A 23,597-nucleotide genomic window follows, 5' to 3' on the forward strand; every position below is an offset into this window, starting at 1 on the left:
AAGGTGTGCCATACAACCAAGTGAAACGAATCGCTCTGACGTTTCTGGTCCCAGAAGTTGCCCGAGTTTATAGGTTCCAGATTTCCTCTAAAGCAAGCCATTACCATCCCCCGCCTCTCGCAGACCGTTCTCTGTCGTCTCCTCTATAACAGTTCAGCACAGTCAACCATTGCCTTCAATATAATTAAAAACAAAAAAATTCATTAAAAAGAAGCTCCACCAATGTTTGTCTCTGATTATAAAGTTGAGCAAAGTTCAACTTAGATTTTTCTGCCCCTAGGTTGTTTTTTGTGCTTTACAAATAATGAAATGTGGTGATTTTTTAAACACATTCCAAGCAGATGGAGTAATAATTAAAACTTGGAGAAAAGAAAATTCAGCTAGTGTTGCGATTTTGGATGTATGCAATGATTAAAGGTGTGGGATTAACAGGAACTGCTGTATATAATACTTATTAAATTACATGAAATACAATGAACATGGTAGTCTATTACCACAACACTTGGCCACCAATGAGGCACCATTATTTTCCATATGTAGTAAATGCAAAAATAAATAAATAATGATCTCTTGTATAAAGAGTTGATACATTTCCTTACAATCCTAAAAGAATGAAGACAGAAGGTTCTTGTTTTGGAAACAATACTGTTTTATTTTACTGGCAATGCCTTAGCTGTAGTTACTAAACACAGACCTGGAGGGAGGAAGGAGCTGGCATTCAGTCAGCACTGAGGTCTAATCACAGCATTAAGGAAAGAATGAGTACTGTGAATCAGAGGCAGGCCTGTGGGACATTTTGTTACTTTCATCCACTGTGCTTCAGCATGCACTGGTCCAGATCCAACGTGGGCTTTAGCTCTCCAAATTTCTGGGTCAGCCTCCAGTACAGCATGGCCCACAGCCACACCCTGACAAGAGAAGAGTCTATTGTTAGCATTTTGCATTTCATAGGAAAGATGCTTCCCTCTGATGAAAACACCCGGTTCATGATGCATTTCTTTGACACTCGCAGTTAGGACACAGAGCTGGAAATTCTCAAACTCTCCCCACTGAGTTAATAATAATAATGGATACTTTATTGATCCCCATGGGGAAATTACTTGTTTTTCTCGGCATTTGACCCATTCACTCAGTGAAGCAGTGGGCAGCCCACTAAGCAGGCGCCCGGGGAGCAGTGTGTAGGGACGGTACCTTGCTCAGGGGTACCTCAGGGTAGCCGTTAAGTGGATTCGAACCGCCGACCTTCCGATCATGGGGCGACCACTTTACCTACTGAGCTATCCCTGCCCCGTAAGTTATAAGTCAAGTCCACAGTTAGAAGAGAAACCTCTATTTTCCTGATAATAAATGATGTCATTTCTCTTGTGCACACACCACTGCTCAGCATCAAAGTGCTCTTTTTGCCACAGATTTTTGTTCTAGTGAATAAATACTGCTAAAACAGTTTTTAATCAGAGTATAGGATGAAGTCAATTAAACGTCTGGGATATTGATATGCTGAGTTAAGTAGCAGAGGGTTTTTTTTTTTATCTGTTTCTGTTGCTCTGCTGTTAATTAAATTAACGGCAGCTACACTAGAAGGGCAACAATGAGACAATCCCCATCTGCTTTTAAAGTAGAGGCCTTTTTTTTTTTCTCTCCTCGCATTTTCTTTTTTTCCCCCTTCACTTTAGGATCAGAATACCACAGAATACCAAAATTGAAAGATCCACCACTGGTGCCCTGTGGTTTTCACAGATGAGAGGAGGTTCACCCTGAGCACATGTAACAAATGATAAAGGATCTGGAGAAGGTCCACAGCAATGCCCGGGCTCATGCAGCAGGAGTATGCAGACAGTTCCTGGAGGATGAAGGATTGATACCATTGACTGGCCCCCATGCTACCTAAAATTCAACAGAACACCTCTAGGAGATGATGTTTTGGTCCATCTGAAATCCCCAGATCACATCTCACACTATCAAAGCCCTGATCCAGATCTGGGGGGAAATCCCCCAGGAGACATCTCATTAGGAGAATGCCCCGATATCAGGCACGCATACAAGCACGTGGGGTCATACAAACTACTGAGTACCAAATATGGTGTCTTTGAATTCACCTAGGTTGATCATTTTCACTTCCATCAAACGGCTTGGTTGTATTAACTTGAAAAAAGAAAGCAACTGGACAAAATAAAACAAAATAATTATTACTAACTAACAAAAAAACATCTGAGCAGAAACGTCATGGACATTGTCCAGCTGCAGTGAGAGAAAGACACGTCTCCGTATTACTATCTAGTTGCAGTTGTATCAGATTGCAGACATTGTCAAACCCAGTCCACCTTTTCCACAGTGGATTTAAAAAAAACCCAAACAATTTATAACAAATTAGTCTACAATTCATCTTTGTGATGCACAATATAAGTTATTTGTCCTGGTAGGCTCAAATAAATAAGGCTACCAGCCATTATGAAGACATGATCTGAATCCTTTGATATGATTTAAAATTAAATACATATAAATCATTTAAATGACTTAATTTAAATGACTCTGTTAAGACTATTCTCCTCAGTCATAGCCTCTTCATGCTTGTCAAGATCATCAGTGTAGGATGGACATATCTGCTGCTCTGTAGCTACAAGAATATTATTCAGTATTACACAGATCATACAGAAATTAAAGCAACTGTAAATATAAAAAAGTTGATGATGTGGTTCTGTGCTGTTTTGGTCTGGTTAGTTAAAGAGAATGTAACAACCACAAAAGTTTCTCTTCTGAATGTATGGTTTTTTAACAAGATTTGCACTCCTGAGTATTTATTTAATGAAGAGCAGCTTGCTGCGTTTAAGGAGCATGATTTAAATCACTATTAGAAGACTCAACTTACAGAAAAAAACATGAACCTGACTGATGAGATTCAAATGCCCATCTGACAAGAACAACTGTTTACCCAGCTTTACACACCCAGGGATGGAGCATTCAAGGCCTGCTTTGTAATTTCCCACTAAATCACAAAAAGCAGTAAGCCACTCTCTGATGGGGAGTTTAGCAATGAGGGCTTGGTCGACACTACCTTGCTAATATGTCCTAAGAAAAAAGAAGTCTTCAAAAATGTGCCCGTCTCTGGACAACCTGTAACAAAAGGGATCGATGGCACAGCCAGAAACACAGAGCTTCAATTGCAATACCGACAATTAATCAACTTTGCAGTTCAGATAACACCAGAGAATGGTCTGTTACTGGAGTTAAGTACATATCAAAGTTATTATAGTTTTGTATTCTCTTATTAGTTTTTTTTTTTTTACTTTTCTCTTTTTAATTCCATTTTATTTTAGTTAGTTTCCAGAGCAGGTTTGCCCATTTCACTCGAGTTTTTATTGTTTGAAAATGTCTCTTAAGTATTATTGTATTTATGGCAAATGCTTGATGCAAGATTTAGGAAAATCAGTATGAATATTACAGTGTAAACAGAACTTTTTGAACTCACAGTCTTTTCAACATCCAGGTCTACATTACTAAATTAACAATGGCTTTTTATATGTGTAAATAATACAGTTAACATCAACCGAACTTTGCACAAAAACTGACTTTCAAAGCTCAGGTTCAATATCTAGTTAAAGACTAGATTTCGCACACTGAACAAGGAAAAGGTGGAAAACTGTACATGAAGTCATTAAACAGCAAGAAAAATAGCAAAATCACTTTTTTATAAAGTCTTTTAAATTTTGTAAAAATGGGCATTTTGAGGGGGGATGATGATTAAATATACAGCAGGTCATCTGCTAATTGGAAGGTTGGTGGTTAGATCCCTCCCGTTTGTGCAAGATGCTCAAGTCAAGTTGCTCTGGGATGCATCCGAGTATGAATGGGTGTGCATGTTAGATCGAAAGAACAGAGAATGAGACAAGTTGTGCGAAGCGCTTTGAGTCCCCAGATAGAAAAGTGCTATATATATATATATATATATATATATATATATATATATATATATATATATATATATATATATATATATATATATATATATATCTAACAAGCTAATCTACAATACGGCAGCAGTGATCAGTGAGATGCTTGGCTACAAGTTGAACAGCCACAAGGGGCAGTACCCTCCATGGAGAAGGAGGCTAGAGGGCAAGATCAAAGTAGCACGGAGGGAGGTTAGCCAACTAACGGAGTTGCAGAAAGGTGCGACAAAGAAGGTGCATAAGAAATACAGCAAGCTGTCCATACCTGAGGCCTTGGAAACTGCCAAGCAAAGACTCATAGCCTTGGCCAGCCGCTTGAGGAGGTACACCAGAGAGAATAAAAGTGAGAATAAACCAGCTGTTCTCCACAGAACCAGCAAAGGTGTACTCTCAGTGGCAAGGGAACAATAATAATAAGAGAACAGCACCACCAAGGCTGGAGACAGAGCAATACTGGAAGAGCATATGGGAGAAGGACGCAACCCATAACGGCAATGCTCAGTGGCTAGTGGATCTGAGGGCAGACCACAGCGACCTCCCTGAACAGGGTCCAGTAACCATCACAGTGGCAGATATCCAAGAAAGGGTCTCCAGTATGAAGAGTTGGACAGCACCAGGGCCCGACATGGTTCACGCCTACTGGCTAAAGAAGCTGACTGCACTCCACGAGCGTCTGGCAGCACAAATGAACCAGCTGCTAGTTAACGAGAGACACCCGGAATGGCTAACCGAAGGTCGGATGGTCCTGATCCCCAAGGACCCCAAGAAGGGACCGGTCCCCTCCAACTACCAACCAATAACCTGCCTCAGTAGGGGAGAGCGGGGTAAGTTGTCACACTTTTCACACTGACTAACTCTTACTGAGCACCATACATCACAACGTAATAAATGTTTCACCAAATGAAAGAAGGAAGTCTCGGGCACATATGATGTATTCATTACATTTTCATATCTTATCTCATTACGGAGTTGTAGACTGTTGAATGGAGAATGTGTACTTGTGACAATTTGCCCCATCGGCAGGTAAGTTGTCACACTAGATTATCTTAAAATAAGAACACAAATACTTAATTGTGATTATTGATTTTAATTGTTAAATTCAAACCAAAACTGGAAATTTGAACAATTATGCCAAGAGAATTTGGAAAAAAAACAATTATTTCAATCCAATACACATTTTAATCAAAACATTAAGTAGAAAGAAAACTTTAGTTTGAACTTTAAACTCAAATGTTCTCTGGCTTGCACATAAATCCATCATAAATGAATGGAATGCTGCAAATAACTTGCTTTACTTAACATGTTTATCCTCTGAACAAAACAGATGCCCTATTTCTGATTAATCAGACTCAACTTCAGAGTCACAATTCTGGCACACATAAATTGCCTGGCCTGAGGTGCAAGCATCATGGGCCCATTAGTTGCATTTTACGCATTTTACCCAGGTCTCTTTTGGACAACTGTTTGAAAATGGCTCCACACAGACAAGGCAGAAGCACTCTTCATCATCTGATGATGACTCTTGAATTATTTTTCTTCTTTTAGCTGCGTTGTTCTTCATAGGTCCAGATGTTTCCCCCCCTCGCGTCCCTCTCTTTTGAAACAGCTTTTTGCTAGATTCAGCCTTATTCTTTTCTTTTTCTAGTTGCTGCTTCACTGGCGTGTCGGTTAGAATTGCTGATTTGCGTTGTTTTCTTCCTTTGCTGGATGGTTTTCGGCGGCCAGCTTTTGGATATGGCCGGATGTCCTCTGGAGTTGGTAGTCTGCTGTCAGTAATTGCAGTGCTGGGTAAGGGTGAGCTCGTGATAGAGATGGTGCTGGAGCTTGGCAGTTCAGAGTTGGTGCTGGGGCCTAGCAGTGCAGAGTTGGTGCTGGGGCCTGGCAGTGCAGAGGTAGTGCTGGGGCCTGGCAGTGCAGAGGTAGTGCTGGGGCCTGGCAGGTCAGAGTTGGTGCTGGGGCCTGGCAGTGCAGAGTTGGTGCTGGAGCCTGGCAGGGCAGGGTCCGGAATAGGGCGATCTGTGATGTAGGATGGTGCAAACTCGGCTTCCAGAAATACATTTCTGTTGTAAGGTTGAATCCCAGCCACCCTAAAACCAGCCTGAATGTTCAATGGGGTTGCAGCCAGAGGATATGCAATTGCCACAATCCCAGGAATGTCATAAATAGACATTGTCTTCCCAGGGTTGTTCCTCATCCAGGCATCACACGTGCTGTTGATGTGCCTCTTTAGTGGCCCGTAGACAGACCTGTCTAATGGTTGGAGCCGATGTGAGCAGTGCGGTGGGAATGACAGCATGATTATGCCATTTTCTTTGGCATAATTGAGTCCATCAATGGACAGATGAGACTCGTGGTTGTCCAAAAGGAGTAAACAGGGCTTCTCCTTTGAACACTTTGTATGTTCATTGAAATGTTGCAGGAAGTCAACAAAGTGTGTGTCTTTCATCCATCCAGAGGAATTTGCCCCTCCTTTGCTGCCGGGTGGCCCGTTGATCAGGAAATGGTCATGGAAGTGGACACGTGGGAAAATAAAGTATGGAGGTAAACTATTCCCTATGGCTGAGACAGCACAGGCCAGTGTGACAAGGGTTCCCCTTTCAGCAGAGGTCAATGACCCTACTTGTTTGAATCCACGTCTGGCCAACACTTTGTCTGGTTTATGTACAGTGGTGACCCCAGTTTCATCAACATTCCAAATGTCTCCTGGTCCAAACTCATATTTGCATAACACTTTCTCTAAGTTGTCAAAGAAAGCATTGACATTCTCTCTGTTGAAGCTACTTGCCCTGGCAAGGCTAGTTGCTTCTGGCTTTCTCAGTGACAATGTTGTATGCTGCTTTAAAAAGCCTGTAAACCACTCTTTGCTGGCCTTTTCTTTTTCTGCCCACAAAGGCACAAACTTCAGTTCGTGTGCCACAGCAAACTGGTAGGCAAGCTTTCTGACCTCACTTGGTGACAGACCAAAATAAATGTCAGCTGACCTAGTAATATATTCAACAAGCTGCTTTTCCAAATCAGGGGAAAAAATCTTCCTTGGCGTTGTATAACCAACCATTGTTGTTGGCATGGCTGTCTGACTTTCAATTTCTTCTCTGGTAATCTTTTGACAATACCGAGTTAGAGTACGGTAATTTATGTCAAAATCCTTTGCTGTACTTCTGATTGATTTGTTCTGCATCTTTACCTGCCTGACTGCCTTTAACATAATGTCAGGTGGTGTTCTGCCACGCTCTGTCTTTCGTTGATAATTTCGAACCATCTTACTTTCTTCCTTCCTTCCTTAATTCCTGCCTCTCCTTCCTTTCTTCAAAAACCTTATTACAAATACAAATGAATTACAATATCATTTTTTTGGAGCATTTATTTGTACTGGGGCAAGTTGTCACATGTGACGACTTGCCCCAAAGTTAATGAGACAACTTGCCCCAAACTGACATTTATGCTAATTTTGGCTAAATGTCAGGGTTAGCTCAACATAGCACATCAGCTGAAGTATCAAAAGACACGTTAATGTCTCCTCTATTTTGTGTAAAATAATAATTTGTAACATCTATACCTAACAAAGTTGTACTGACGAAAATTTAAAGTGATTTATTTTTCCTTTTAGGTCAAAAAAATAAAAAAGATGTGCTCACCTCAGATTAGAGCAGTCTTGACTACATGTGAACAGGAGGTTGACTATAGAAGAAGAAGTCACACAAAGTGGCTATTTCATTTTTGAGATAGAGCCTCTAGTGTTGGAGTTATGAACAGTGTGACAACTTACCCGTGTGACAACTTACCCGTGTGACAACTTACCCCGCTCTCCCCTACTACATGGAAGCTCCTGTCAGGCATCATATCGGCTAAGATGAACAGGCACATGGGTCAATACATGAGCGGGACACAGAAAGGGATTGGCAAGAATACCAGAGGCGCAAAACACCAGCTACTGGTAGACAGAACAATCAGCCGAGACTGCAAGACCAGACTGACCAACCTGTGCACTGCCTGGATTGATTACAAGAAGGCCTATGACTCAATGCCCCACAGCTGGATACTGGAATGCTTAGAATTGTACAAGATCAATGGGACCCTAAGAGCCTTCATCAGGAACTCAATGGGGATGTGGCGTACAACACTAGAGGCCAACTCCAAGCCCATAGCACAAGTCACCATCAAGTGCGGGATCTACCAAGGAGATGCTCTGTCCCCACTGCTGTTCTGCATAGGCCTGAACCCCCTCAGTGAGATCATTAACAAGACTGGCTACGGATACCGACTACGGAACGGAGCAGTTGTCAGCCACCTCCTGTACATGGATGACATCAAGCTGTATGCCAAGAGTGAACGAGACATCGATTCACTGATCCACACTACCAGGCTATACAGCAATGACATTGGAATGTCGTTCGGACTGGAGAAGTGTAGTCGGATGGTAACAAAGAGAGGGAAGGTAGTCAGAACTGAGGGGATTGAACTACCAGAAGGCAACATTGCAGACATAGAGGACAGGTACAAGTACCTGGGGATCCCGCAGGCGAATGGGAACCATGAAGAGGCCGCTAGAAAAGCTGCAACCACCAAGTACCTGCAGAGGGTCAGGCAAGTCCTGAGGAGTCAGCTGAATGGTAAGAACAAGATCCGGGCCATCAACACGTACGCCCTGCCCGTGATCAGGTACCCTGCTGGGGTAATAGGCTGGCCAAAGGAGGAAATAGAAGCCACTGACATAAAGACAAGAAAGCTCCTTACCATGCATGGAGGGTTTCACCCCAAGTCCAGCACCCTGAGGCTGTACGCTAAGCGCAAGGAAGGGGGCCGGGGACTGGTGAGTGTCAGCACCACAGTCCAGGATGAGACAACGAACATCCAAGAATACATTGGGAAGATGGCCCCAACTGACCGAGTGCTCAGTGAATACCTCAGGCAGCAGAAACCCAAGAAAGAGGAGGGAGACGAGGAACCATCATGGAAGGACAGGCCCCTGCACGGTATGTACCACCGGCAGACAGAGGAGGTGGCTGATATCCAGAAATCCTACCAGTGGCTGGACAAAGCTGGACTGAAAGACAGCACAGAGGCACTAATCATGGCAGCACAAGAACAAGCTCTGAGCACAAGATCCATAGAGGCTGGGGTCTATCACACCAGGCAAGACCCCAGGTGCAGGCTGTGTAAAGATGCCCCAGAGACAATCCAGCACATAACAGCAGGGTGCAAGATGCTAGCAGGCAAGGCATACATGGAACGCCATAACCAAGTGGCCGGCATAGTGTACAGGAACATCTGTGCCGAGTATAATCTGGAAGTCCCGAGGTCAAAATGGGAGATGCCCCCAAGGGTGGTGGAGAATGACCGAGCTAAGATCCTGTGGGACTTCCAGATACAGACGGACAAAATGGTGGTGGCTAACCAACCGGACATAGTGGTGGTAGACAAACAGAAGAAGACGGCCGTAGTGATCGATGTAGCGGTTCCGAATGACAGCAATATCAGGAAGAAGGAACACGAGAAGCTGGAGAAATACCAAGGGCTCAGAGAAGAGCTCGAGAGGATGTGGAGGGTGAAGGTAACGGTGGTCCCCGTGGTAATCGGAGCACTAGGTGCGGTGACTCCCAAGCTAGGCGAGTGGCTCCAGCAGATCCCGGGAATAACATCGGAGATCTCTGTCCAGAAGAGCGCAGTCCTGGGAACAGCTAAGATACTGCGCAGGACCCTCAAGCTCCCAGGCCTCTGGTAGAGGACCCGAGCTTGAAGGATAAACCGCCCGCAGGGGCGTGCTGGGTGTTTTTTTTTATTTTTTATATTTATATTTATATATATATATATATATATATATATATATATATATATATATATATGTCCATTTAATATGCCCATTTCACTTTTCCATTGCTAAACTGTAACATCTACAGTTACCGGTAGCAGTTTTAGAAAGATATAAAATTAGTATTTAGCAGAATTGAGTTTAGCTTATCGGTGTGCCCCTCCACAACAGTCCCAGTTTCCCTTTGGGGTAAATTAAATTCCCACCCCTGCTCTTGACTGAAGGTGGCACTTGGTTTTTCCACTTTATGCAAAGAATGGATCAAATTGCTAAAACTGTCTTCATGAAGCTCTGACTGGGGTTTATCCCAGCTAACAAAAAAAGAAAAAGAAAAAAAGAAAGAAAACCCTTGGCTGTGCTAAACTTGCTTTGCAGTCTGGTGTGGTGACAAGAAATATTTATATCAAAACTTGAATTACCTCCAGCTCTGATACATTGTTATCAAATTTAGCTTCCATAAACACTCGTGTGCACAGATTTCTGCCAAACTGGCTGAACCCTTTTCATCTTCTTCTCTCTAAACATCAGACCATGTGTCCCGTGTGTGGGCGCTGAGACACCTGTAATGGATCACAACAATTTACATATCACAGCTCACTTCAAGCTGCTCCTTGCTGTCTAAAAATAAATAACTCCAAGCTATGGTGGTGATGGAAATTAATATCAGGCCTAAATATAAACATATAAATTGGGGCAGGGTATAGGGGAGAGGCAGATCGTGCGTGCACGGGGAGGCCTCCCAGATCCTGTGTTTAGAAAGAGAAAAACGTGCCGTACCTTGTCCGTCTGAGCTTCATGCTCAAATGAGGACTTACCATAAATATTTCCGACAACAGAAATGGGAGAATGTTATCAAACGCAAAGGTTGAATGCACACACATGGCACACGCATGTTCAAAATACATGGGTCTTTAATGTGGCATGTACAGTCTTAAAAATAAATAAAGACAAGCTTTAAAATGTTACATGTCACAGCTATGCTTTCCTCCACTGGGACACTTTGACTGTTTATCTAAAAATAACAGTCTTCACAATTCGCACGGCAATAGTAGCCAAGCTCACACGGGAAACATTTTTCTTCTGTTTTCCTCACAGAAATGATCACAAATCTTAAACCCACAGAATCTGTGATCTAAACATTTTAGGGAGTTGTTCTAAATGTTGAACAACCCAGAGGACATTTTAGATTCTTTCAGCTAATTGTTTTGGTTTCACCTCATCTTCACTCTCACTTTGCTTATCAATTTCCAGCAGCTGAGCATGTTTGGTAAATTCAGCATATACAGTAGTATACCTACCCAGCTCCAAAAAGAGTTAGCATTATACTTTTTAAAAGAGAAAGTGTGCACACAATGTCTCACTTCATGCTTGCTCTTCACCAACCTTTGGTGTCACTTTGTCATCACTCGTGTTGTTGTTATTGTCTTATTTGTTACGATTTAGGGTCTGTGAGCATAAGCAGAGGTTTTTGCTCAGGTAGTAACTGTGACCTCTTTTTCAGAGGCTTCTCTAACATTTAATGGTTGTAAAATATGTCAAACTTTTTGATAAGGGGTTGCACTGAGGATTTTGGACGATGGTGTTTAAGTGTTGTCACTGCCCAGGATTCGTGGACACAGATTCTTGTTCACTTAGCCGCTGTTTACAGTTTAAAAGTCTCCATCAGAACAAACACTTCTAACTGTACTTTGCTCCTCATTGTCTTTGAAAAGCAAGAGCTGATAAAACAGTTAATGCCCTTTTATCTTTAAGTTTGGTATAGTATTCTGTCTTAATCTATTTTGTGTTTTATTTACTATATGGGGAAAAGTCCTGTCAGCCCTGTGCTGAGAGGGCTGTGGTCATCAATCCATCCTGTTCTAATAAAGCCAAATTTCCGGAAGACTTTTAGATGTGTTCAGTTTTATTCATATAGCACCACTGTCAACAAATCTTTTATCAAGGCACGTCATATTGTAAGGTAAAGACCCTACAGTGTTAATCTAGGACAAATGTTCACTCTGATTCATTGATGAAGCGAATGCAAGTCAGTAATCAAAGGAGAGTTTTTAGCCATAACTAACTACATATGTATAGTATATCATGAGTGGACAGACATGGATGTAAAGCACACCTTAACTGTTTGGCTGAGCCAAAACAAGCACAGCAGTGGTCTGGATATTGTTAAATGTGCAAATATTGTTTCACTTTTTTGTATGTCAGGTGTCATGTTTGAAGAAAGCACTTTGAAGCCACTTGAATGTATATGAACACATTTACATGAGCACAAACTGACAAAAAGGTTATGCTGTCATTATGTTTTAGTATAGTTTATGAGTTGCGGACAATAAAAGAATATTAAAAATCAAATGTATCAATGCTCTTGTGTACTACTTGTGCACAGATAATTTTAAGTCGTTTTGGGGGCATAAAGTGTAGGAAATACACGTGTAAAAGTTCAGGTATCCCTTTAACAAGGCTTTTTCTATTGCTTGTGCCTTGATGTGGTAGAGATATCTCATTATAATTAAAAAAGAGAAAGCTTTTAATCACTGTAAAATCTGAAATTTCTATAGTTGTGAAATAACAGGAAGATTTCTATCATTTAATCATTTATTTATTACTTTGGTATAATTTAAATAGCTGTGAGGAAGGTCTTTATCAGCAGAGGAAAATGCAAAACTTATAAAACACAGTTAAATGTCCAACATTTGTGTTCTCCCTCACATTTTCCTTTGGGCCGGATTAGTCCTTGCTTGGCCCCTGGGCCTTACACCCCTGCACACACACACCTTTTTTTTTTTCTTGCTGTGTACCAACCAACTGATGTTATTTTAGCCAAAGGGACTAGTTTTTATTTGCCACTATTTTTCAACATTTATCTCATTTTCACAATAAAAACTTAAACAGTGAACTTGCAAACTAATCCTATGAAGACTAAGAGGAAAAAAACAAAAAGGTCTTGGCACATGCTATTTTAAGACTTATTTCCTGCCACTAGAGGGAGACAACACTACATATTTGTTACCTTTCTTGATCGCTGTACTGGACTGTATGACAGCCCTCTGTCATATTACACATAATCATTGTTAGGGTGATGGAAGACATGTCCTAACAAGCCAGGTTTAGAGGAGTATTAGGTATTAAAGCAACATACTGTGATAATCTGTTTATTGGAGGCTGGATTTTATTACTCTGTAATGTTCAATAACTGGTATTGTAACTGGTATGTGGCTTACTGCTGTCATTCTGTTGTGTCATGAATTGATGTGCACAACAGTTCATGTTCAATAACTGGTATTGTATATATTCTATATTACATACAACACTTCGGTGTAAGCAAAACAATTGTCAAAAATTGAAAGCGAGGAGATAAGAGCTAAGATGGTTATCGTTAGCAAGAGTTTGGATGTTTGTTTGTTTTTTTATGTACAAAGGCAAAGTAAGTAAGTAAAAGTAAAGTAAAATCTATTTATATAGCACGCTTCACAGATAAAAATCACAAAGTGATTCACAATACAGAGAATGAAAATGAATAAGAATGAAAATATAAGAAATAACAATGTAAAACAACATAAAAACAACTAATTAGTTGACAACTTGTGTATATAAAAATGTCTTTAGCTGCTTTTTAAAAGAAACAATGGAGTCAGTGCAGTGTAAAAACAGTGGAAGAGAATTCCACAACCGTGGTGCCACTGCCTGAAAGGCCCGATCACCACGAGCTAGCAGACTCTGACCTGATGACCTTAGAGCTCGGGAAGATGAATGAGGTTTCAGCAGGTCAGACATATACTGAGGAGCCTGACCATGTAGGGCCCTAAAGGTTAAAACTAAAATTTATGTAATCAGCAAACAGCTTCATGTAATGTCAGTGTAGGTTCTCAGTCATCCAGGTCACAGTAGTCTAAGAGCATGAAAAAAACAACAACTGGACTCCTCTATGTTTCACCTGGTTCAGAAGGCTTCTTCTCTTCTAAGACCAAATGGTGCAGAGTCCCGTGTATTTAAACGCTAGTGGGGATGGTCACTTAAGAGGGTCTTTAACCCACTATTCAAACTCTAGTTGCTTTCTTTTCAAAGCTCCTTAGACAACTTCATGTGATCTTCAACTGTACTTATTTGATTATTCTGATTTTTAATTATAATGTGATAAGACATTATTTTACCATTAAAGGCTCTGTCTTTATTTCCACGTGTTGTATTTTGTCCCCATTTATCCTTTGTCAGGCATCCAATAGCTTCACATCAGTGTTTGTAATCATTTTCAAGTAATGGTTTTACCTGTGTAAAATTATTACTTGAAACAGTAAAGAAAGAAAAAAAAAGCCACCTCTTTCCTATTGGTGGAAAAATGTACCATGTTGAGCAATAAAAAAAATGGCAACACGTGAGATTTGGTTGTTTAGGAAGAGGGGAAAGTTTTGGGAGTGATGGCAGCGAGAGTTTTGAGATGTGAAAGATTTGTGACGTTTAGCGTGGAGCTTATAGTTAGTGTGTTGTGTGTTCGTTGCTTTGTTTTGAGTGTCGGTGAGGGTACTAATGAATGTCACAAAAGCAGATTGCAATGTAAACACTGTCTCCAAATGGAAAACTGGATCCCTGTGGTAGGGCTGCTCAATTAATCGAATTTTAATCACGATTACGATCTGGGCTTTCAACGATCATTAAAAATGACTGAGCCGATTATTAGCCCCTCCCTCATTTATCCACGACACCTTAAAGGCCGGTCCGTGAAAATATTGTCGGGCATAAACCGGTCCGTGGCGCAAAAAAGGTTGGAGACCGCTGATTAAGAGGACCCGAGGGAAGCTCGGAAAGCTAAGCAGAAGTTATTTGGAGAGTGACTGCCGTTGGTTGAAAAGAGAGTTTAAAAAAAAACTTCAGTGGTGTTGCACACTTTTATATTATTTTTTTAAAGTCATTGTTAACCCTTTAAAGCCGGTCAGAGCAGCACGCTCCGTTTTGCGTAACTATTGTTAAATCCCTGTAGAACCTGAACCGTGTAAGCTAGCGCAATAATTTGTTTTGCATATGAAACCAGAGGAGTTGTACTTACATCTGATGCCATCAGCTTGTCCTCGGTCACGGTTTCGTTCCACATATAGCTTTGCAAAAATTGTATAAAAAGCGCTTGCAGGAACAAAAACATAATATTCCAGAAACACGCTTTGCCGTTCCTATCAGCTGTTCGTAACACTTCCTACAGTGAAATGATGCACATGCTGTTTTCTTTGCAAATTTGCATCATAGGATTGTTTTTTGTTTTTCCTGCAGTATATAAAAATTGCTGTATCTCCAAAATAAAACTATGAAGACACTCAAAATAAATTTCCTGTGGTGGGAAACTATTTTTTGCAACTTTATTGTATTTAAAGTTTTGAGGGATAAACCTCTTAAATTTCTCCAAGTAGAAATATATGTAAACAAAACAAAAGCGATTTTCAATTTTTTTTGTAGTTTATTGCACTTTTTTGCAATTAATGTAGTTACTATGGACTTAATGCATACATATTATTAAAATATGGGCTATAACAGTTGTATTGATGTATAGCAACTTGAAATGCTCCCACAAATGGCACTACAGCATGTAAAAAAATAATATAAGCTCTGGTGGACTTGGTTCTATAGTAGGTCTTAAAGGGTTAAATAAATATCGTCAAATAATCGTGATCTCAATTTCAGTGAAAATAATCGTGATTATCATTTTTGCCATAATCGAGCAGCCCTACCCTGTGGAGTTCTCTTCTGTCTTGTAGCGGACAAACTATTTTTTTATTTTTTTACAGGCACAAATAATTTGTGTGGCATCTTATTGTGACACTTGATCGTTCTCTCATTTTAGCTATCGTAGTACTTTTTAATGGTTGTCCAAAAAAACCCCACTACATGCACTGGCTGCATTTTTAGATAAATAGTTGTATATAACTTTATTGTTTACAAAGTTTGTGCACAAGTTTTCAAAATTTACAATTTATATTTGCATTTCAAGTTATGAAAATAATTCACTAAACGTGTCTGTGGTACTACTAACTACTACTCGGATTTTTTGTTTTTCTGTGATTTCAGATCAGTTGTGTTAATACACTGCGCAGGTGACCAAAAATTACACAAGCAGCTCATAATTGCATAATTGGGAATGTAATGGCAGAAGCCTGCAGGCCTTGAATATTTTCAACATGCTAATGGGAGTATGATGAGCACAAAGTAAACAAAAACAACAACAACAACTTCTCTGATCTTATCAATTAAACGGCCTCCTTCGCTGTCACCTCATGATTCGCTGATTGAACAATCACGTTTCTCAGTTGGGTATAAGAAGAGCTGCTTGCAGTCGTAGCTGTGTGTGCAGTTTGGACCTGAGCAGCATCCTGCTGGCACAGCTGGCTGTGGTCCGTATCATCAAAGTCATGGTTAACATATGTTGAATGACAGAGCTGCCACAGTGAAGAGGCATTTTTAGTAATAACATCACCGTCATGCATTTAGGATGTCAAACTGTTTCACAGTTTAAGGTTTTTATAATAAAACCGAGATGCCCTGACGATGATACCAATGGTTGATTTTCATTGTTATACAAGACTGCCACCTGGTGGTGAAAGAGTTTCAATGAGTTCTTTGACTTTTTTGGCTTTTTCTGACGACGCATCTCCCCACACACAGCTTTAATGTCAAATCAGGCTAACAACCTAATTGTTAACCTTAGTATAGAGACGTCTTCATCTCTGTACTAATGTACAGACACAAACTTGTATTGCTGTTGTCTCAATCACAGGAAGAAAGCTGACTATAACTCATTCATTTAAGAAGAACCATTAAGTTTATTCCTACAAGAAAGTTACAGCCGTGTAATCAAATAGGCTTTGATAAGATAAGATAAGATAAGATAAGATAAGATAAGATAAGATAAGATAAGATAAGATAAGAGGTAATCTATCTTCAATGTGGTTTTACATAAATGGGCTTCTTGTTGCACCAATCTCCATAAAGTGAGGCGTCATACTAAGAATAGTTGTCTTGCTCTGATTTGTCCATGTTGTGGCTGCTTTGATCATTGCCAGAGCCCAGGTACAGTTCTCCTCACAAAGTCCCCACATCTTTCACCCAGCACAAACAGCACCTGGCATGTAATGTACAAAAATGTAATGTACAAAAGCAGCAAGCTGTCAAAATTCAATAAAACTTTACCGTTGTATACTCCTGGATGAATTGTAGTATTTACAAAACTCGTATATATCCAAAAGCTGATGAAACAATTTCCCAGCAGCAGCTCTGAGTGAATAAATGACTGTTTACAGACTTAACGTGTCTGTATTTGTCAGTTCATCAATGAAAATATGAATAACGAATTTAAAAATATTCCAGCTGATGACAGGAGCTGACGAGTAGCCTAATTTACACCGACTAGTTGAATCAGCTGACACTTGCACCAAAGATCACAAAAAACTATCAGCTTCATTTATCACAAAGTCCTACTTTGTGATTCTCTGAGACAGTTTGAAAAGCAGCCTCTAAGAAGGCATCCACACAGTGATCTTTCTGTGCTGATAGAAGAAATGTTAGTTTAAAGAGTCTTCACATTACAACCCAAAAAAGAAAATAACAGAACTATTTCTGAATGAAATAAGCCTGTTGTTGGGCACCATCTTTCATTTTTTGACTACTAAGTAGTGATGTGACGTTCTGTATCGAGGCTTCGAAGCTTGTGTCGAGTAATGGAGGGGGCGTTTCCGCGATGCGCGTATCGAGGCTTGCTTCATTTATGGGAGGAGCTGAAAATGATGACGTCCGAAGCCTCGCTGCCCGGCTGTACCACGTGACTGGTTCATGAAGTGGTTCGAACTTTGCCGCGAGCTATGACAGCGATATAAACCCCTCAGACTTCATTCAAAATGTGGGTGTTTGATGGAGAGTTGCGGTTAGTGAGAGTTTGGAGGTTTAGAGAGAAAGTCAGGAGAGAATGGAGCCAGCTAAGAAGAGGAGGATGTCCTCCGCTGTGTGGGAACATTTTGATTTTATTCCTCCCAACAAGGTATGTAAATTTCCACAGAAGATGTATTTTCATAATACTGATGGTGCAATACAATTTATGTTAAGCTGTCTGTACTTTTGTACAAGGTGAAGTGTTTGCTATGTGCCAGGGAGCTGGGATATAACAACAACACCTCATCCATGCTTAGGCATTACAGAGCTTTGAATGAGAATAAGGGGAACACCGATTGTGGAGCAAGACCAGGTGAGCCATCAAATGTCATGATAATATAGCATGCAGTAATGTTACTAAATGATATAACAATATTATACAACTGTAATAAGTTACGTGTGTGATATTTATATTTGTGCTTTGTCTTTATTGTCTTTCCTCAGCAGAACAATCTCAAATAGATGAAGACCTGGTTAGCATGGTGATTGAGGACTCCCAGCCATTTAGCATTGTGGAGGACAAAGGATTCAAAAGATTTGTGAAATCATTAAATCCTAGCTATGTTCTCCCCACTAAAAGGTCATAAAAGCAGTGAAAATTTAGTTTTTACAGAATAAAATGTGAACAGGCAGGACTGAGGCTCAAAGCCTCAGTGTGTAGCTGTCCATACCTCAACGTTACAAAAGCACAACCACTGTCCACACCCCCAACCACACCTCACCTCACAGTAAATGATCATTTCCATTTTAACCATTTCCAAATAATCATTTTCCATACTGCCAGTATAAATATACACAGTATGCTGCCATCACTACAATATAGATGTTTTACACACTCCTTTAGTTGTTGACATTTACAGGCTGTGTGCAAAAGGCCACACTCTTCAAATTCATGCCAACTAATATTTTTACGTCCAGTAGGTGTCCTGCTAGAGCAAATGAAGCTTCAAGAAGCTTTGCACTGGGGTGAACCAATTGGATGAAAAGCTTCAGTGCTTCATGAAGCTTCATCTGCCCATCACTACTACTAAGAGTTTAAAACTAAAGACGACTTGAATAATTTTGACTCACGTAATGAAAAGAGAGGTTTGTTTTACTTACCCTGAAGGCTCTGAGGACTGCTAATGGGTCATCAGCTGTGAGTCTCTGCAGGAGTGCTGGCCAGCAGTGATGAGCCACAGGCAGCAGTTCATTTTCCCTGTCATTCAGCACCTGAACGCACAACTCCAGCACGTCCAGTACCTAAGGACAAAGAAACACAACACACCTAACAATTATCTCTGTTTTGATCCTGATTATATGTGAGCTGAAACTAATTATTGAGGTCTTCATTGAGAGCCCAAACTCCTGAGCAGGCACGACTTCAGCACAGACTTATTTCTGTTTCACTCCTGGACCAGACTGAATGTTTTTCCTTGATGAGCATTACACCACTGAACAGTCATCCACACAGTTCTGACAGGATGAATTGTACCAACGCTGGCGGTCCTACCTTCACAAGAATGATTATTTTTGTTATTAGTCCAACAGTTGACTCTACATAAAACTACTGATACAGTACCTTGAGTCGGAGCCTGAGGCTGGGATCAGACAGCAGATGAATGCAGCGCTCCATAACATCCTTAGTGATGCTGAGGTGGGAGGGAAGCTCTGCTTTCACATCAGGACTACCAGTATCTTCAACATCCTCACACTCAGTGGGAGGGACTTCTGCAATGGAGCACATGTACAGTTAGACCGCCAGTTTTGCAGTGAGGTTCAGATTTCTATGACTCTTAATTACAATGATCCATCTCCTCTACACTCTGAATCTAAAATAGGGCTGCCGCAAACGATTATTTTGATAGTCGACTAGTCACCGATTATTTTTGCGATTAGTCGACTAATCAGATCATGCATCCATTGGACGTAAAACGTACAGCTTATTGCACCAGCAGCATCTGCTCTTATATAACTATCTTTAGCTTACAGCTTTAAGTGTTTAAGGTATGTGCTAACTAAAAATAAAGACAAGATGATAGTTTATTAAATTTTAATGAAATTTGCAGATTGTTTCGGTGAAGTTTAATAAACTCAGCCGTCTGCTCCTTGCTATCTAAAATATAACAGGACACTGGAGTATATTCTCGAGCATCTCACACTTCTGATAATCAGTTGTCTGCTTGACGTTTATTCAGCTGTGTAAAAACTATAACTTTAATCTCAGCCAAACCGATTTACTCAGGAATAAATAAAATTATCAAAAAAAGCCAAACAATAACATGTTTAAGTTATCTAAGTGACTTATATATCATGTTTAACCTGAGTAGCGAAAGGGTTTGAAAACGATTTGCAGGAGTCCGGTGTTCTCACAGGCTCTAGGCTGTAGTGATGTGCGGATCAATCCTGAAATATCGATTCCTCCGATACCAGTCATTTATGTTCTAGAATCGATTCTCACATTAAAATATCGATATTTTTTAGTAATTTAGGGTAAATTTGTAGTTTATCATTAACAGCAACACAGTGGAAAGAAACTATAACATTCAGATTGTCTACATTCAAAGGAACTACTTCCTCTTCCGCCTTTCATAGTCATGTGCGAAATACGGCTGTATAAATGTCTCGCAGCCCCTTGGCGCGCGCACTCACAACAATGGCAGAGCGTAATTGTGCGGACGTATTTTACCTCCACAAACAGCTGAGACATGGTTTGCAATACATGTGGCAAAAAATTGCTCCAACAGTGAGGTGTGGTGGCTATACTTTCCCAACCTTGAGACCTCAGAATTAGGGAGACATTCAAAAGGGCTGTTGGGGGGGTGATAAATACATTTTACAGGGTTTATTTATCAGATAAAATACGTTAAATGTCACCGTTATTATTAGCCGGCCCGGAAACAGCGGGGGTGTCGAAATTCAGAGGCTGCTTCCACCTGAGGACCCGCCCTTCGCGGTCTAAAGAAAGCCGGGTAGTACGTCATGAGTTCCCTCGGTGGAGTGAAACTGCCGTCTGCTCCTTGCTATCTAAAATATAACCGGGCGCTGGCGTAAACTCTCGACCGTCTCACACTTTGTTTAATTAGTTTTCTGTTTGATGTTTATTCAGCTGTGTGAAAACCCCGGAGGAACCCTCCCGAGGGATTAATAAAGTTAAATTTAATTTGATCTAATCTAATAACTTTAATCTCAGCCAAACCGATTTACTCACGAACAAATAAAACACTGAAAAAGCCAAACAATAACATTTTTAAGTTATCAAAGTGACTTATATATCATGTTTAACCCGAGTGGTGAAAGATCGCGGGGGTTTGAAGACGATGTGTCGATCGGCTCAGATATTTGAAGTTTACACAGCTACATTCTCACCTGAAAATATGTTAAAAGTTTTGTTTTTGTTTTTTGCGACCCAGAAAGAGAAATAAGAGTAATATTAAAACTAAGTTGCTGCCGCCATTGTTGTAAACTGGAATTGGCTGGGCCGTGCTATGAATTCTGCAATATGGTGGAAATTTGGGAGAATGGTGGCTCCGGGATTCTCCCGGAAAAATCGGGAGGGTTGGCATGTATGGTTGTGGCAACATCACTAACCTTGTCAAACACCTCAGAGTAAATCATACCACAGAATATGAGGCGCGTATGTTGAGACGAACTGAAGAGGAGGAGAGGGACAGGTGCTGCTAGGGCGAGACAGACCTCTCTCATGGAGTCCTTTAGTGCTGCAGGCAGGCAAGGTGTTCAAATAGCGCACAACTTCAGTTTTTTTTATTTCTACATGATAATTCTGCATTATTAAGTGATAAGAACAAGTAATCTGATATCCTGTAATCATTATGATGCTATAATTTGAGATACAATAAATAAAATACGTTTTTGTATAAAGTATCGGTATCGGATCAGTATCGTCGATACCACCCTGAATATTACTTGGTATTGGATCGGAAAGGAAATCAGTGGTATCGCACATCACTACTAGGCTGTATCCCAATTCAGGGTCTGCAGCCTTAAAGGCCGCATTTTAAGGCCGATTACGTCACCGCGACGCGACGAAGGCTGTCCCAATTCGAAGGCTGCTCGAAATGCGGCCCTCAAATGCGTCCTTCATTTCCCTGAATTTTAAGGACGTGGCGGTGTAGACTTCGTTGGCCCAACATATCCCAGAATGCATAGCGCGGCGGTGGGTGTGGATAATTTTGCCGAAAAAAACAGCGGATGAGGGGCGCCCGAAGAGTAAACTTTAAGTACTGAATATTATGTCACTTATTTATGTGCAAATGTTTAATAACGAAGAACATTAAAACATTACTGTTGGCCACATGTCGGCAAAGTTATGTGACATTAGTGACGTTTGTACTAACTTGGTTTTAAAGCCTTTACTTTAAAATATACGCCGTTCAATAGCTGAGCTTAATCTTACAGAGAATGATCAAAGCTCATGTAGAAACAAACAAACAAATGAACAAAAGATTTTCTCCTTCATTTCTGTCAAACAAAGCTGTATGAAACGTTTCCAGCTGTTAGTATCATGGTTGCTAGGAAACCTGGGCTAGACCGTCCCATTTCACAAGCCTCGCACTTCCGGCCTTAGCAGTCTTTAAGTACGCGGCCCTTGAGGATCGTTGAGGCTGCGTACTTTGGCTGCAGACCCTGAATTGGGATACAGCCCTAGTGAGCCTTGCCCCCAGTTAGCTATCGAACTAGTGGGTAACAGACGTCTCCGAAAACGTGTGGTGTCTTGATAAACTGAGCAAATATTTGAGGTTTACACAGCTACATTCTCGCCTGAAAATATTTTAATCGTTTATTTTGTGACCCAGAAAGAATAATAAGAGTAATATTAAAACTAACTAGCTGCCGCCATTGTTGTAAACTGAGCTGCGCTGCGCTATGAATTCTGGGATACAGCTTCTTCTTCTTTGGGGTTTAACGGCAGCTGGCATCCTTGTACATACAGTGCTGCCATCTTCTATTTCAGTCCGTTATTACACTCTTAAATCCTACTACTTATTCCTGCGTCTTTTGTGATGCTTCAAACGAGGCGTCGACTATTAAATCAGTCGTCGACGATTTTGATAGTCGACGTAATCGTGACTAGTCGACTAATCGTGGCAGCCCTAATCTAAAATAATCACCACTACAACATATAGCTTATATTCCACTGGCCCTTAGACAGACCTATTACCTTGGTCTTCAGTGTTATAATCATCCTCTATTCCAATGCCCTCTGTCAGTTCTTTCTGTTTGCGGTAATTCAGCAGGAATTGGTGAATGCTGAGGTCTTCCTGGTCACTGGAGCTCTACCTGGAGCTGGCAGACGTACTGGTACTGCTACAATTGGAAGGAAACCACCTCGCTAAAGGAAAAACAAGACAACAATATCAAAATAGGTTTGATTACAATAAAATAAGTCAGTTAATCAAAATCAGTGTGACACAGACGCTGATTTTTTTGAGAAGAGCCCATTAGTGACATTTAATTCCATATTTTTACCGTGAGGGCTTGTAAAACTGCAAAAACTGCCAACACCTATAGTGCCGCTGTCTAAATATTATTATGAATATGAATTCTACAAGAGAAAACGACTGAGCATTTAAACCATCACAATGTATTAAATGTTTCCAGAGATACTGATAATTTGATAACGAGCAAAGTTATTTCTCCTCAAAATGCGCCTGACTAAAAGTGGGATCAACCAGTACATATAATATTCATCCTGCTACATTTAGAAAGTGGCAACAACAGTAAACATGAGTAACTTCACCGTGTGTCTATCCGGTCTTTAAGTGATGACGTGATCAATCCTACTTCTGGGCCCAAACTACTCTGCGTTTAATAAGGCTGTTGTGTTTTTAACATGTTTTAATGCTTTGTAACTTGTTCTATTTAATCTCAACAAGCCCCTTACAAAAAGTAAGCGATCACTGTCGGCCTCTCTCAGTTTTCTAGCGCATCTGTGGCTG

General features: G+C 40.6%; 1 protein-coding gene across 3 annotated transcripts; it reads right to left on the minus strand.

Moving 5' to 3' along the window:
• Positions 1-741: 741 nt before the first annotated feature.
• On the minus strand, positions 742-23,559 carry LOC309697341 (TELO2-interacting protein 1 homolog). Of its 3 annotated transcripts, none has more exons than XR_014273796.1 (5): positions 23,399-23,559; positions 22,820-22,990; positions 19,220-19,368; positions 18,760-18,900; positions 742-908 (listed from the first exon to the last, which is right to left on the minus strand). XR_014273796.1 is itself a non-coding variant. In XM_082519198.1 (5 exons), exons 3-5 carry the CDS (start codon positions 19,271-19,273, stop codon positions 10,281-10,283), a joined length of 231 nt encoding a protein of 76 aa, XP_082375324.1. In that variant the 5' UTR covers positions 19,274-19,368; positions 22,820-22,990; positions 23,399-23,559; the 3' UTR covers positions 10,083-10,280. The 3 variants fall into 3 exon arrangements, 1 of the variants encoding a protein (XP_082375324.1); XR_014273797.1 differs by lacking the exon at positions 23,399-23,559 and adding an exon at positions 23,128-23,157; XM_082519198.1 differs by lacking the exon at positions 742-908 and adding an exon at positions 10,083-10,316.
• Between the last annotated feature and the right edge of the window lie 38 nt (positions 23,560-23,597).

The sequence above is a fragment of the Aulonocara stuartgranti genome (genome assembly GCF_965226115.1).
Source record: "Aulonocara stuartgranti genome assembly, chromosome: 20".
NCBI lineage: Eukaryota > Metazoa > Chordata > Actinopteri > Cichliformes > Cichlidae > Aulonocara > Aulonocara stuartgranti.